This window comes from Phoenix dactylifera, chromosome 3, assembly GCF_051530095.1.
Source record: "Phoenix dactylifera cultivar Ajwa chromosome 3, Ajwa_hap1_PhDact_Kaust_v1.1, whole genome shotgun sequence".
NCBI classification, from domain to species: Eukaryota; Viridiplantae; Streptophyta; class Magnoliopsida; order Arecales; family Arecaceae; genus Phoenix; species Phoenix dactylifera.
Window position 1 is genome coordinate 635,255 of NC_143192.1, and position 16,797 is coordinate 652,051.

Genomic DNA, 16,797 nt, shown 5'->3' on the forward strand with positions numbered 1-16,797 from the left:
GATTCATGGATTTTGAAGTGAATCTGACTGCTTCTATGAATAGAAGTCGGAAAATTACAAATGTCATGCGTGTCAATTAGGCTAGATTTTTGCAATATTTTCATAATCAATAATTGATGCTAAATTCATATGGTTATCAGGAATTCCAGGGTTTTCTAACAACGTATATAGTAGGTCGGCCAAAGCTTAAATATTTTACTCCTTTCTTTTATCCTTTTCACCAGAAAGGTAGACAGGGTTCGCCAACATTTTGAGGGTTAAAACACTGATGATACTTCCTTCGAGTTCTTATCAGCTGGAAAATGGAGAAAATGAGATTGTCATGAACTCTGAAAACTACTTTTGTATCCACCAGGGAATCCGATGAATTCACATGAGGAAGCCGAAGGGATGTAGAAGATATGCTGTCAAGTCATTAGAGGTCTCGTAAATATCTCAGAACTTGTATATGGCATCCATGTATTACCCTGTAACTCATGACCCTAATTCTCCTCTTTGATCCATGAGAATCAACTGTCTGGTATTAAACTAGTCAGAGCTCGAAGCTAGCTCTAAATCAAAAACCTAACAAAAGAGCCGACTAGAGCAGGAATCTGATTTAAGATTCAATTTGTCAAATACTGTATCTTTTTGAATTTTCTACTCCATGACTTCACCGTGATCACAAATTCTGCTCTAGATATCATCAATAATAGAAGCTATTGAAAGGGCCCCAAAAAACTTTGCAATTCCAGAAAGGTAACAAGCATCCTAGCTAGCTCCTTCAGGTGCCTTGCGAAAGCTAAATAAAATCCACCGGCATAGTTCAAGTTTGATCTATGATTACGACAATGCTTATTTCAATTACATTGTTTTTTTTTTTTTGTCTTTTTTAAACATCAGTCTGCAGTAAAGAATGCATATATAAAACAGCCGAGTTGCATCATGCATTGGTTCAGCACCGACAGCACACCATAATTATCCAGCTCCATCACATCTACATCAGAGTTCAACATCTTATAAACATCAACCCCAGGTGGATTCCAAGGGCATTCCCTGGTTTGCTACTCCCGAGTGTCAATCTGGACCCTCCCCATGATTAAGCTAATGTGTCCTATCACATCGAGTCCGTAACCACAATACCACATTCCATCTTTGTTTCTCCGTAAACAAGAGCATTCTCAGAGAAGCCCGCATGATAATCCAACCATCAGTCCAGCTTGCGAACTCCTCATTCTTCCTGCTGCAGTTATGACTGGAAAAATGAACAGTTCAACACCAAAGACCTTGGAGAAGCCAGTAACCGATGGGTCGAGGCTCAAATGCTGGGTTTGGCAGAAGAACATGGTGCCACTCAAGGATTCCGAGAACCACAAAATTGAAACGGGAGATGTCTGGCAGCTGGTAGAACCATCTGCAGCACCGAGAGCTGGTTGCGGATTCTAGAGGATTTCGATACATGGCCTGGCTTCTTTCTTGGGGAGACTGAGGGAACTCTCAGGAACAGCAGAGGGTTGCAAGGAACTGGAGAATCCGGAGAAGCCTGGTTCTGGGAGAGGAGAGCATGTTGATACCGATCCCACCAACATGTAATTTATGCGAAGAGCTATGAAGCATAGACAGGAATGCAAGATGGAGGTCAAGCATCCATCCATGGGTTCAGATAGCAAGGACCTGAATGCAGATAGAGGTCATGCTTTGGTACACATTCGAGAGTTGGTACCCTAAAGATCCCTTGGATTTTTAGGGGAGTACTGTCACTAAGCTACCAATTCAAGCAAGTTTATTCTGCCAACTGCGATGCTACACAAACCCCAAGGTACCTGTACATTAGATAAATGACATTTACAACATCTTTAGTCTGTATTCAATCATGTCTCTAAATGAAACAATTGAAACAGAACCAGTCAAATAACAAAAGATCATTAGACTAACAATTTACATCGAACCCATCTTCTCAGCAGAGTGATAGCACACTTCCCCAGCAAAAGCGTCCATGCTCATCAGGTTTAGAGCCTTGCATTTAACCACGAGGATGCCCTTCTACCAAAAAAGATAAAAAAGCCGGGCACAGCTTGTGGCACACCACCTGGACAATTCTCTCCAATTCTCCTGCACTTCTCTGAGAGTGAAACCACTCATCGAAACTATTTCCTAATTTTAACTATTCAAGAATGCTTTCTCTCCCATTTTCCTTCACGCCTCCCGTCCCTCTCTCTCCTCTCTACGATCTGCCTTGACTTGCTACCCCGTGACCCATGCCTAGGTGCTGACCCGAATCCACCTGCCAACCCATCAAAGGCCGAAGCCAAGTCTGGATCGCCAACACTGCCTGTATCCCCCGAATCCCTACTCCCCTCAATATGCTCTTCGTAACTGGTGGCACGCTCATCTGTGCGGTCCCTTGATTGCAGTATTGTTGGAAGTTGACCTGAAAATGATCGGGACCCAGCCAACACTACAGTTGGTGCAGGAGAAGCTCCGCTGGAGCCAGAAGCCGCGATATGTGGAGCACCACTCTCACGATCTCTGCTGCTTGATCTTAGGCTTCCTTCGTGTTGTCCGGACCTCCCATTCTCTCTTTCACGGTACCTTTCCCTGGGCCGACTACATAGAATTAGAGTGCATGAGCAATAAGCTTTTACAAAGTTTGGGAAATAATATCATATGATGATAGAATCTTCTCTATAAACTTTATGAACAGCAGGAAAAACCAATTGCAGTATGCGAGCAGCCAGAAGATCACATGGAAATCAGGCAAGAGTCAAGAAAAAAAAAAAGAGGAGAAAAAGAACTTGAGTAACTTGACTCATAGACCTACAATACCAATTAATTGAGATTAAAATTGCAATGCAACAAAAAATGTTGCAATTTAATTTTTACCTATTTTCGTTCATTTGCCTGCAATTATGGTTAGAGCAACTATTTTTTTATTGAGACCTGGAACAAACAATTGCAAATATATTTATTTATTCCACTGCCAAATGCTAAAAGAAAAGGCGGGCCTTAGCACAATGATAACTTGCTCTATTGTAACTTAGATGTCATGGGTTCGAAACATGAAAACAACCTCTGCTTGTGGGGTTAAGGCTCCACATCTGACCCTCCCTAGACTCTACAATGGCATGAGCATCATGCACTAGGATGCTCTTTTTGTCAAATGCTAGACGAGATGCAATTATCTTGAAAAAGTTACCCTTCTAAAAACATTTGACATGCTTACTAATTTGATACATCCAACCAGTATTTGGACACGAGAGAGGGAGGGAGGGAAATAAGAGGGTGAGATAGAGGGAGTGAGAAAGAGAGATAGGAGTAGGACAGTAGGAGCAACCTAATTGTCAACTATCACTAGGGCTAAAAGAGAGGGGGAGGAAGAAAAAAAGTAAGAGAGATAAAAGAAATGACAGCAAGAGAACTGAGAGACTAGAGGAGGGATGGACTAGATATTGGCAATTTTGCGCTTACTAGTGAGGAATGAAGGGGGTATGAAAAGTTAAGAGAGAAGGATGAATGAAAGAGAGACTGGAGAGGAGGCAGTCTAGTTGTTGCTTACCGCTACACTTGGACTGCTACACTATCAAAGATGGAGAGAGAAAAGAAAGGATGAGCCAAAGAGATAATAAGAGAGTCAAGAGAGTATAGAAGGGATGGCCTGGTTATCAATTATAGCTTAGGCTAATAGAATGGTAGAGAGAGGAAAAAATAGGGGAGAAAGTATGAAAGAGAGAACGAAGTGAGACGATCTAGTTATTGGCCACCATCGAAGCCAATAGAGAAGGAGAAGAGAAAGGAGGGAATTGGAGCAAAAGGAGAGAGATGGGTAGAGTGCAGGTGACCTGATTGTTGGGAGTCATTTAGCTAACAGAGGGAGAGAATTGGATACAACATAGACCATGAGAGAGAAAGTACAATAGTAGGAGTTAGAACTAGGAGAGACATGAGAGAAGGCAATTGGTTGTCAACCACTAATAATGGTAATAGAGAGCAGGAGAGAAACTAAAAGAATAAATAAGTAGGAAAATTGATAGAGCAAAGTTGGGGCTAAGGGGCAATTGCTCCCCTAGAAATTTTAAAACCAACCATATGAAAGTGTCACGCCAAGAGATTTGCCATGGAAGTTATATACTAAAACTATTGTGCATAAGAGGGTGCCAACTAGCTCGGTTAAAGTCGTTGGGTGTTGAATACCAGTGACCTAGGCTTGAATTTCACCCTCACCTTGACTTTGGCTAGGCTCCTCCAGTCCTAGTTCACAAAAAAAAAAGTGTATAAAGTTGCTTCACCTTTTTAAAATTCATTTAAGATCCAAAGTGGGTCAGAAGTCTGCATTTTCGTCACTACATATCCAGTTACAAGTCCCTATCTAGTTCTATATTTTTAAAAATTTGTTGCCTAGACTCTAGCCATGCTAATTCACTATTGGGGATTTCGTAAACCCATCTATGGATTATTCTGTTTCCCTATCAAAGGACGTATTCTTTCTGTTATTCTTAATTATATTTGAAGGCTTTTATCCAGCATATAAAAAACTAACCAAGAGGAACAAATAAAAAGGAGAATGCAGTTGCACCTTCAATAAAATTACAATTTTCTTTCGCCTCTAACTTGTGCACACTTTAGGGGTTGTTTGCAAACTTGCAATGTTAGATACACTATAGCTCAAGTAGCATGCAGCTGGATTTGCATGCAACTACGTTGCATGTGGCTACAGTTCATCGTGTTTGGTTGGATGAAACTACAACTAGAGTAACTATAATTTTCTTGCTTGACTAGACAAGATGCAAGAAATGTATTAATCTTGCAATCTTACCCCTCACTTTCAAGTTATAATAAATATTCTATTTTATATGTATACCATGATTTTAATAATATCAATATCTCAAATTAATGAACACCCCCCTTTGCCATTGCTTATTGTTATAAACCAAAATAACAGTCATGTGCCAAAGTAGGAATATTTGGGATTAAAATATTAATTATTATAATAATTAATATGTCATTACAAGAAAAGAATGAACATTAGCTAAGAACCTCTATTTTCATTATTACCATTATAACAAGTTTAAATCTGCCAGATTAAGAAAATTAAAAAGAAACATTTGTAATTGTCAAGTTGTCAATATAAAATATAGCAACATAAATATATAATTGACCCAAATCATTGCTCATCAAATAAAAAAAAAGCCTCTAGAATATTATTGTTTTCACCAGAATTCATAGGCTTCCCTAAAACCTTGTCAAGCCCATGGAGGTGTGTCGGCCACTCGTCCAAAACTTCCTCATAATACGCATTCTAGCTGATCCTCCTCCCTCCAGGTGAATGGTCAACAATTTGCAGCCATGGCCACTGGTATTGGGCCAAAGGTAGGAAGGGCACTGCATGTCCTTTGCTTCCAAGAAGGTTGCTCTGATTATCACTCCTCAAAGGAGGATTTGCTTTTAATGGGGCACCATCACAGGGGACTCCGATGTCCAGGATTCTAACAAGAGAGGTGATTGAGGAGGCGGATTAGGATGAAGGATTGGGTGAGTGATGTGTTTTAGGATCAGCAGGGACGGGATGGGAGATGAGAAGTTGAGGGGAAAGAGGGAGAAGGGGTTAGAGGAGACATTGGGATGGTGATGGCATTGCCAAGGAGGACTTCACTCTTGATCTCGAGCAGATGGAGAGCTCGTGCAGATTGAGGGGCGCCAGGGGGTAACAAGAATCAGCTGAGCTGTTGCAGCTCTGGCCTGAGTTACATGTTGGCCGCATCTTGACTTGTGGGACCTCTTTGAGTTACAAGAGTCAAAACAGAGGGGCTGGACAACACCTGTAGCTCAACCTGCAGGTGGGTCGAGCTACAAGGTTTCTAATAGAACCTTAATCTCCCTCGAAACCAACAGGAAACAAAAGCATATGATCTAGTTCTCTTTTATCATTTCATGGAAAGTAGTCTCGAGCCATATTTTTCTTAAATTTGTTGTTCTTTTAGCTTTCCTGCACAATATTTAGTATATTAGTATCTTTGAATTAGTTTTGATTTATTCATTTGGATAATCCAGATTTTATTCCCCTCTATATTGTCTTTTATGAACTTTTCAGACAAAAATGCCCAGTCATTTTTTCAAAACTGTCAGTATCTCTTCACTGAATCTTGAAGTATAGAAATTCAATTAAATAACAAATACTTACTCTTTCAGTAAAATAAATAGGGAAGCATATTAGCTCTTATCTCTGTTTTCCTTTCCTATTTTAATTGCTCAATTCACACATCTCTCAAATCATAAATGGATAAACCAATAAAACTATTTTAGACTAATTAACATTAAATTTTAAATATTAAAAGAAATATTCAACTTAGAATATTTTATGTCACATTTTGTTTATACAATATTATTGTTTAAGTAACGTCTTTTTATAGTCTATTAGTAATGTAATTTAAGAGTTTATTTTCATTTTCTTCACACAAATTTGCATTGCACATGTACAGTTGTCAGCAACATTCTTAATTTTAGGTGAAATTTGCCCTGCCATCATATGTGGCAACCTGGCATGGTATCCTAGCTGATGGTGGGTACCATGGCAGGTCTCAACATCAATACAGTGGCTGTATGGTGGGTCCAAGGCAAGCACCATAAGCCTGTAGCAGCTAGACCAGTTTCCAAGTGGTTCTTTCCTAACAAATGATGGTTTAACAACAAAGCTCCACGATACCTCTCCCCTAATAGTCAACTCTCTGTTTTAGGATTTTGCTTTCTTAAGTAATGATATAATGTTTTGAGTTGTGATTGTATAGGAAACATAATAATTGGTCCAACATAGTCATTGTGAAGTGTGATATAAATAACAAGTGATTGCATTTATTACTACTCCTAAAATCTTAAATTAGGCACATGAAATGTAAGCGAAACATTGTCCATTGGATGCCTAGTAAGGTAAAATACTAATATCTTTTCAATATATGCCTTGAGCTCAAGTTGCCCATCATCCACAGGATGCCATAACCCTCAACCGTCATGTCTATCAAGTGCTTTTAACTATATTGGTTGCTAATGTAGATAAAAATATTTTTGAAGTTTTAAATATATTGGTTTCATAAATTGTCATTTGTTATCATTGACACCTCACAAAGAAAAAATCCTAGCTTTGTCATTAAGTGGGAGTGACAGAGATCCAGCTAGATTCAGCAAGAGGGAGAAGGAAGAGGGGGGAGAGAAAAAGAATGCAAGGGTGGGTGAGAGAGAGAGAGAGAGAGATAGAAGAGAGAGGGCACACATTGCCAATCTGATGAGTGATTGAGAGTGAGGGAGGATGAAGATTGTCTAAAGCTAAGGGAGGCAAGGTCTTGAATGAGAAATGGGTCAGAGGACCAGTCACAAGACAAGGCTTTAGCTTGACTCAGCCAATTTGGCAGTGTATCAAAATGCTGCAAAAACTGATTAATTGCATATCATTTAACCTCCAACCACAGAAAGCTTAAAAATAGCCAAATATTGCAGAAAGCCCACCTACAAGTCACTAACAGCAAAGACACTTGTACACAAGTCTTATGCAGGACAAGTTAGCTTGAGATAGTCTTCTGCAAGCAGAGAAGCAGTCCCTAAAGACCGATTTGGTTGCACTGTAAGTTAGCTTGGGATAAATGGATTAAGGTATTACTAACCCACTTAATTTCAGATTAAACTCCAACCCCATACGGAAAAAGCAGTGCTCATGACTTTCTAAAATGCCAACTTTTCCCCATGACTAAAGTTGGTTGTTGAAAGGTGCATGGAAATAATAGCTGGAGTAGATGGTAAAAGAGTTTCATCTTAACCTAGTTAACAGATGCAACTTTAATGTGACCAGCAAAACAAGCTAACAATAGCACTATAAAGATGGAAATGAATAACTAATCAAGAATTGATAGAATTTCAAAATAAAGGAACTGACAGCAATAAGGTAGATAGGAAAGGTATAATTTGTTTGCATCATGTGTAATACTGGTATGCTCCACAAAATACCTGACCCATCGATGGTGCCAAGGTCCACTCAAGCCACTTAGGCACCTGCTAAGTGCCTGCAGATGTATAAGGGTTGACATGGTCCATAGACTCTAAAGACAACAAACAGGGGACTGCCTAAACCTATGCTGCAACTTCCACAACAGCCGCAATAAGGAATTTTTTTAAAAAAAATTAGATAAGAACAAAAGGATGTTGTACATAAAATGTGATCACCGCATTCCAAGTGGCTTATTGCAAAAATGGAAAAGATTTGAAATATTCCGACATCATCTTTCCTAAGAATACGCAGAACAGTTTTTCTGTTTCTTGATAGAGTGTTGGGTTGCTCAATTAGCAATTAGAATAACTATTTCTTTTATCCAACTCTTGCTGATAAGGTATCACTGGAAGGTCATATATATGGACAGGGCACAATATTTAGTTTACTAAGATTTTATCCAACACTTGCTGATAACCAGAACATCCTTAAAGCCCTAAGTGATATGGACGGGGGTGCTACACAAGTATTCAAAGTATCAAACAAGGCCACATGATGCAACAATTTGTCAATTTGATTATCTGGCATTTCTAGTAATACCTATAACTATAATCAGTATCCAACTATACCTGTGTTGGTAACATGTCTGATAGCTCACCAAATTAATGAACAAGTATAACATGTAAAATGCTAGTAGCAAGTGGAAAATCAATCAAGGTCACCAAGATTTATATGCAAATATACACCTGACCATAACTTTTGTACCCATGATCTAATTTTTAAATTTTGAACAAAAGAAAAGGGAATGGTTAAAAATATCACCTGTTGGGATTAGAAGAGAATTCTCTTCGAGATGATCGTACTCCAGACTCAACCTGCTCCAGTTCTCGTTGAAGTTCTCTCTACACACAGATGGATAAACATGCATTATCAATACACATTTACAAAACATTCAAAAATACAAAAACTTGCACAAAATTTGCTTAGAACGAAATGATGCGATTCCCATTAATCAGATATAAGTTTAATAAATTATAGGTTTTTAGATGATTAATGCAGCTTATTATTTTTGTTTACCCTAAAACAAGATTATATGTTGCCCAATAATACTAATTTTTAATATATAAAAGAAAACTAATGTTTTGTCTAGTACAATTTAAAGATCCAAACGATTGTTTGTGTAAATTTAGAAACACTAGATTTTTTTACTTCTTAATCTGCAAGGTTTTAAATACCATGGGATGGGGCCACCCTAGTTTTTTCGTGGAACAAGATGCCCCGCATCCCAACACTCGAGAAGTAGATCTCTTGTCCTGTCCTAGTCTATTTCCCAACTTGTCCCATCCCGACAATCAGGACAGTGCCGCGTCGCATGGGATGGTGGGATGTCTCGCTGTCCTGTCAGCATTTTATAAGCTTGATAATCTAATTTTAAGAGAAGATGCTATTGAATCAGGTTACATTTTTTTCTTGGGTGCCTTGTTTTTATCTAATGTTATTACAAAACATAAAAGCAAGCCTGTTGTATTTGCTTCGAAAATATGGGATCTTGCCAAAATTTGAGCAGCACATCTCATCAACAGCTATACCACAGACAAAATATGACATGACAATTAATGTGGCAATCTCCTAAGCAATAATGGTATTTCTGCATACAAGTTAATTATAACATTTACTTCCCATGATTTCCTCCCTGATCCTTCATCCTTGCTTCAATCCATTTTTCTTATCGCCCTACATTCTCTCAGTTATGGCCTTAAACCAGATAAAATTAAAGACTTTTCCTTATTGTTCCTTTCCGTAGATATAGAACAAGCTACCAACCTTTTAGAAGATTCTACGCAGCAAATGGGTGGCCAAGGTGCCACCTAGTGCTTTGGCTTATGTTAAACTAAAGATACCATTTTTGACCTAGCCAAGAGTATCAACACTTTTAGACACTTAGACATGGCATAGTACGATGTGGCTAGACACTCCACGTCGAAATGTCCTGCTAACATCAACAGAAAGTGTCTGACACTTGACACACTTAAAACAGAGCAATGAGAATTCAATTTAAACTCTTCTATCCCTTTTTTTATGGAATGCAGCATTTTGATTCTTTGACGTTTTAAAAATAATTAAATTTATATAAATAGGAACTATTTATGTACTGTAAGAGAGATGCAAGCACATTTTGGAAAGAAAAATGACAAATGGAATCAAAACAAAATTTTCCTTATTGCAAATTGTACTTTTAGATATGGTATATATATTTTATGTATTCATATATTTATATATTATCCCATATATAATTATATGAGGACACTTAGATTCTTGGCACCTATGTCAAGTGTATCGGTAAAACTGGCTTAGGCACTCGGCGGGTGCTCAAAGGTGAGTGTGACCCAAAAATAATAAATTCAAAAATTAATAAATGTAGGAATAAAGCTCAAAAAATATTTATCATTTAAATAAAATGTAGCAAGTTAATAGGAAGTACCAACTTGGCAACATTCAATACTAATTCATATATCAATTTTATATTACACACTCAAACACAAATTGATACATTAGCATGGTGCCCAAGCAGAAAGCGTTGTTCATTAGAACATTGATCCATTTTGTCACCACTTAGCACTCATAGCACTGTTAAGCTGCAAAGGGTACCCCAAACTGACCTATATATTCATCCGTGAAATAAAGCCACCTCAAAATTTTGCTGCCTATGCACATTAAACACCAGAATTCTATTCTTTCTAACCTCATCAACTAACCACTACATTTGCTAATGTCATTGTCCAAGATTCACTACTCCTAGTTCATTATTGCTCTTCCGCAGTTCCAGCAATAGATCCTAAAACATGTAACAGATTTAATGCATGTTATAAAACCTGCTTCATCAAAACCAAAATATTCCAAGATTTTGTGGCCATGCTTTCTCCAAGCCTGCCTCATAGACACATAGAAACAAGATATGCTCAAATCTTCTTCTAGCAATAAGCATTTTGAAGAGTTAATATCTCCCTTATTGAGAAGCAAATCATTTTAAGCTTTTCCACATAATAACTTAGCATGTGCTTTAACCATTTAAGATGATTTATAAAATATTGTTTTTTTGTTCATTACTTCAGGCCGAAACTGTGATTAAGGTAATAAAACCAAACAAACCATATGGACCTAGGTAACTAGCATTGAGTTCGAGAAGGCATGAGAGATGGAAGAGAGAGAGAGTGATGGAGGGGGAGAGCAAACAGAAGAGGCAGATCATCAAATGTTTATTGCCATGAATGTAATTATGTGGTGTTTTAAAAGCCCCGATCACAGCGCGTACCATAGGCACAAGTCTGATTAAAAAGATATCCTCAATTTCACCAATTTTTGCTGGTGGTATGAGCGTATAGACAGTTTCTAGTACACACTCCAAAAGGTATCATAATGTTCTCTAAGACTTTTTTGTGGTAGCAGATGATATATCTCCATTACAGCATATAAGGTAATTATTAATTAGTTAATTAGTTAATCCTAACTTACTACTTAGTAAAGCAAATCTCACTAAGTGCGTCCCAAATCTACTTCTGGAAAAGGAAACAGTATTGCAGATATTACCTCCGTACTATCTCAAAACCATGTCATCACATCGTTTTCTTGAATCAACTTGGTATAATTTCACAATGATTTGGATTATCCACTATGACAAGGTTCCAAATACCAAGCGTACCCGCCCATACTGACTGTTATGTATTGATATCTAGCATACCTCATGGTGGTTCCTTAGGTAAATTGGCCCAAATTGCCCTATACCAGCCATAACTCGCTTGATAACCACCCAATACCAAGCTTCAAGGTGTTTTTAAAACTTTTTACTTTTCAGTACCAACTGGTAGCCTATGCCTGTAAGGTACATATAGTGGTATGTATCACATCAGCCAGATGCACAAATAAGGGGCCATAAAATGATATCTGAGACCCTGCATTCTCAAACTCCGGTTCTTTATATAACAGTATGAGAGACCTTCACACACTTCTCCCGTGGAGTAAACTTGACAACTTCCTTTGACATAGTTTTCTCCACGTTCACTATGTCATCAAGAAGAGGAAAAATTATTATAATTACTTTCACCATAAACCACACAAGAAACTAATAGATTGCTCTCCAAATCTTTAACTATAAGAAAACTGAGGTCCCAAGATATAAAATCAGCAACAGATAGAATCTCTGATGATGCATCATGGAGTGAAATAAATAAATAAATACATATAACAGAAAGGTTTAGAAAAAGAGATGGAATATCTAGACATTTACATCTATCTTGGGTCCTGCACACATACCATAAATAGCAGCAGAAGCACAATACTTCAAATCAAAATGACCACTTAATGACCAAACAATAAGACACAAGCAACCATTGCATACATCAGATCCTCTCTATTTTACATCCATATGGGTGCACACACAGAGATGACAGCAACATGAACAAAAACACAGGCAGAATATAAAACATAATGGTCATTTTCTCTTCACAGAGATAGAGGGTTCCCCAGGAGGTGGTCTTTGAATGAAAATTGCTTACAAACAAGGTGATAAGTTAAAGACACTGGAGGGAGTTTTGGAGATGCAATGGTACATGATAATTATCACATATAAGAAAAGGCGAAGGGAGAAGAAAGAAGAGAGAAAGGAAAAGATCGGGAAGAAAGAGCAGCTTCACATGGTAGCAACCAACATGTGCAGCAACAAATTCTTTGAACCATTATCAGGAAGGTTTGTTGTCCTAGTACCGGATCCCATACTGGTACTATCCTGCTACTATATTAGTACGCTCAGTGGGGAAGCCAGTTCGGCGTACCGACACTTGGTACACCCTCTATACCACATACTGGTTCGGTACAGATACCAATACGGTACGGTCGTATGCACAGGACAACAGTACCACAAAAATATTAAACCACTGCATTTCAATGCTTTGGGACCAGTGGCTAGAAAATAATGCACCATACACAAGAACTTGTATAAGAAGTTCTAAAATGATGGTCGATTCATCTCAACATATGGAGATATTACATTTCTTCAGTGATGTAACTGATTTGTTCAACAACATTAGGTGATTGAGAGTAAGAGTATAGCCAAGCATATCTACAAGGATTACAAAAACCTTTTTATAAACAAAAGCAATTAGAGATATGAAGTGCAATTCATTTCCTTCATCTACTGTCAAACAGGCCCTGCATAACATTTATACACAACAAGCTCAAGAATTATATAAAGGAGTTGCATGTGGAGTTACAGTTTAAGTGTAAATTGCACTATCGCCCTCCATTAGTGGATCTAAGCATTAATGGAGCCCGGTTTCCATAATGGTACCTGTGTTTGCTTTTCCCTTTCCATATCAAGGTTGAACTGCAGTTCCCTAGTTTTCGCACGTTCAAGTTCTAAATGCCTCTGTCTCTCTATCTCACGTTCCAACTCACTAGCTCTTTCCCTGGATATATATTAATTAGAATAGTGATCAAAAGATTTAATTTCATACTATATTGAGGATAAGAACGAAGAATTTTTAGATACAAACTTATCAAGCTCTTGTAGAAGCTCCATTTCCCGTGAAGCTGCCTCTTCCATATATTTTTGACGTGCGCGTCTCATTAGAAGCTTCTTTTGCCTCCGGACTATAATATCTTCTCGAACTTTGGACCTCTCTCTGGTCAAAAGGACAAATTAATTAAAAGAACAGTAAGTATAACAAAAAGCAAGAATTTAATGGCTTCTGGAGCTGAAAAAAGTTATCATAGTGACATGTAAGTGGATCTAATTTTATGATCTAAAGGGAATCATATGACATTAGCTTTTCAGAATAGCTCAAACTCGCTTAATAGAAAAAATGGCATGGTCAAAAAAGAGAAGGGTACAATGCAATCGCTTGCAGCATCTTAAGCATCCTATTCATGATATAGATATTGTATTAGTTATAAACTTGTGAGTACTCATTAAATGTTTCGTTAGAAATTCTGTACCTCACTAGTTCAATTAGCTCGTATCTCACCAGTTTCGTCTACAGTTATAGAAGTTCAAACGAAAAAGAGACCAACAAAGGTGATCAATTAAAGAATTATGATAAAGATGGAGACCAAGGTTCGTCGAACCGGTACCGAGACCTATACCGGCCAGCAACCGGTATAGTTTGGTATCGGTTCGAACCGAACTAAACTAGGTTGTGGCAATTGCCACAGCCCCACAGCGGGGCCTCGGATCCAATGCGAATCGGTCGATTCGCACCGAATCTGAGTCGAACCAGATGAAATTGTCTGGTTCCGGCCGGTTCCGACCTGCTAGGTTAGCACCAAATCCAAGTCGAACTAGACAGAACTATTCGGTTCTGGCCTGTTCCAGTATGTTCCAGCCCCTAGCAGGCCGGAACTATTTTTCATTAGAGAACCGACTCGGTCGGAGACCGGGTTGGCTCGGTTTGGGCTGAACCAGCCGGTTTGGCTCAGTTCAGCAATCCTTGATGGAGATAATTACGATGGATGAGTACAACATAGTATTAGCACCCTTTGGAAAACATAATCTAGCTCTAGAAAAGATAGATGAAGTAACAGCCCATGTAGATAATTCTCAAATTAATATGCATAAGTCCCTCTTTATGGTTGAAATGAAAAAACTCGACATTCAGTAATAGAAAAAAGATTCGTTAAGATAACTACCATTTTTATTTAAGCATGTATGCCTTTATCATTTCACAGGCTCCTTTTAATAACATCCATTGATTAGTCTTCTGAAATTATTTGCAAGAAAGCATGTCCCCCATGCACGAGTATTTCTCTGAAAACTATTATAGAAAAGGAAACAAAAAGATTTTTCCACAAAGGAAGAACATGTCAAAAACACCTAAATGGTAACAGGATCATTATGAACTTCATCCCCTATATGACAATATCATGGAAACAACAGTGGTTTCCTAAAGGTGTCCCAAGATGTTTTCCCTGTGTTTTCGAATTAATACCTGTCCTTGCTTTAGGAAATAGGGAGACTCTTTAATCCCATTTTCCACTTCACAAAGTGGCAATTATGATTTTGAATGTTGATTATCCACAAAGTTGACTTAGAAAACTATTATAAAAAATCCCTAACATCTTCTGTTTCAACCCATTCAACTCTGAAATCTAAAGCTTCTACAAGCCCTTAATTGGGCCACATTAAAAGCAGAGGAACTGCTAGGACATCATAAGGCACTGCTAATTTGTACCTTGATCCTTCAGCCCAAAATTGAGGGGTCTTGAATCCCATGTCATCAAAAATGTTTAACAAAATTCTCCCATATTTGGAGGAATCTTAATAGTATAAAGATCCCACATAATCTCCTTTTTATGAGATGTTAATTCATCAAGCTTCCACATACTAGGACCTAATTGCAAGGATACAAATGGGGCAAATTAGAGAGAATTTTGGTGGCTTCAAAGACTTTCAGTAACTTCCTATACCATCTCTTTCTTGATAAGTAGTTTTCATTGTTTCAGAATAATTAATTGAGTTTTCAGACTCTTCTGTGCAACTGGCGCTAGATAATTTAATTTTCTACATGAAAATAGTTTACTTTCCTTTATTTCCATGTGCAAGAATCAGATGCTTCAGGTTTTAGCTCATAATTATCTTGCTCATGTTGCATGCTTGATTGTTATCTAGGTCCATATTTCATAACCCAATAATTGTTGTGGCAGGAAAAGTTTCAAATCACTGTGCATCTACAACAAACATCTACACTAAGCCCTTTTTTTATGCTAATCATTGATGAACTAATCACTAATACTGAGGATGCATCAATTCTGTATGTCATTTGCTGATATATATCATCATTGATGAGTTGAGGACAAGATTAAATGCTGCATTGCATTCAAAGAGGAAAGCCCAAGTGGATGAGGGCTTAAAATTGGTGAAATTATATGAAATGCAAAATTAGCAAAAGTAGAAATAAAGATGAGGCCTCAACCAAGATTGGTGGACAAAAGATACCAATGTTTGATCACTAATGTCGTACAAGATCTATTATTTAAAATAATAGAGAGATAAATGAAGACATGCATTAGAATTAGAGTTGACTGAATGAAGAGGAGAGGTATTTCTAGGGTAATATGTGATCAACAGATTCCTTGGCAACTTAATGGAAAATCTATAGAATGACAATGAGGCCTGCTATGTTCTATGGCTAAGAATGGTGGGTGATAAGGACGCTCCAAGAAAATAAGTGAAAGTAGAAGTGATTATGTTCACATGAACGCGTTATAAAAGCAAGAAGGATAAAATGAGGAACAGATATAGCTGAGCCGTAGTTGTTGCAACAATTGAGGAATGAGGATCAAGTGATGTAAACCTATTGACATAGCATGGACATGTGCAATGTAAACCTAAAAGGGGCATTCAGCAAGAAGGGGTAGTTTAATTTTTGCTGAAAAATTCAGAAACGAAATAGGAAGACCCAAAGTTACATGGATGAAAATTGTGAAAAAGGATATGGAAAAGGTTGAAATAATATCCATAGTAGCCCTAGATAGGAATGCTTGGCAAATGAAGATTCAGCCAACCCCAAATATCTAGGACAAAGGCTTGCTATGTATTATTAGTTATGAATCCAAACCTTACCTAACATCAAGCATTGTATTATCCTCACAAAATCTCTTGATTGAAGGACTTAAGAAAAATGCACTTATGGTAAAGCAAAAGGCAACTCAGTCGAAATCAAAACATAGAGGAGGGTACCATGAAACTAGTTACTGAGCTGTGTCCACTAGAATTATTCAATGCTGGGACGACAAACTCTAATGAGAAAGCAAAGAATATCAAAGCTCCAAATTCATACAAAACTAAACAATCCAAA

At 37.7% G+C, this 16,797-nt stretch overlaps 1 protein-coding gene across 4 annotated transcripts in view; it reads right to left on the reverse strand.

Annotated features, from left to right (window-relative positions):
- Positions 1 to 1,780: 1,780 nt before the first annotated feature.
- The window catches only part of LOC103720448 (uncharacterized), a 46,343-nt gene continuing 31,326 nt past the window's right edge, over positions 1,781 to 16,797 (reverse strand). For 3 of the 4 annotated variants that reach the window (XM_088717327.2, XM_088717330.2, XM_088717329.2), the window contains exons 23-26: positions 13,498 to 13,626; positions 13,293 to 13,410; positions 8,771 to 8,850; positions 1,781 to 2,586 (exon numbers count right to left, since the gene is read on the reverse strand). In XM_088717327.2, coding sequence (XP_088573453.2) covers positions 2,148 to 2,586; positions 8,771 to 8,850; positions 13,293 to 13,410; positions 13,498 to 13,626 — 766 coding nt within the window. In that variant the 3' untranslated portion in view covers positions 1,781 to 2,147. The remainder of the gene's footprint in view (positions 2,587 to 8,770; positions 8,851 to 13,292; positions 13,411 to 13,497; positions 13,627 to 16,797) is intronic. The other variant, XM_088717328.2, reaches the window with a different exon arrangement.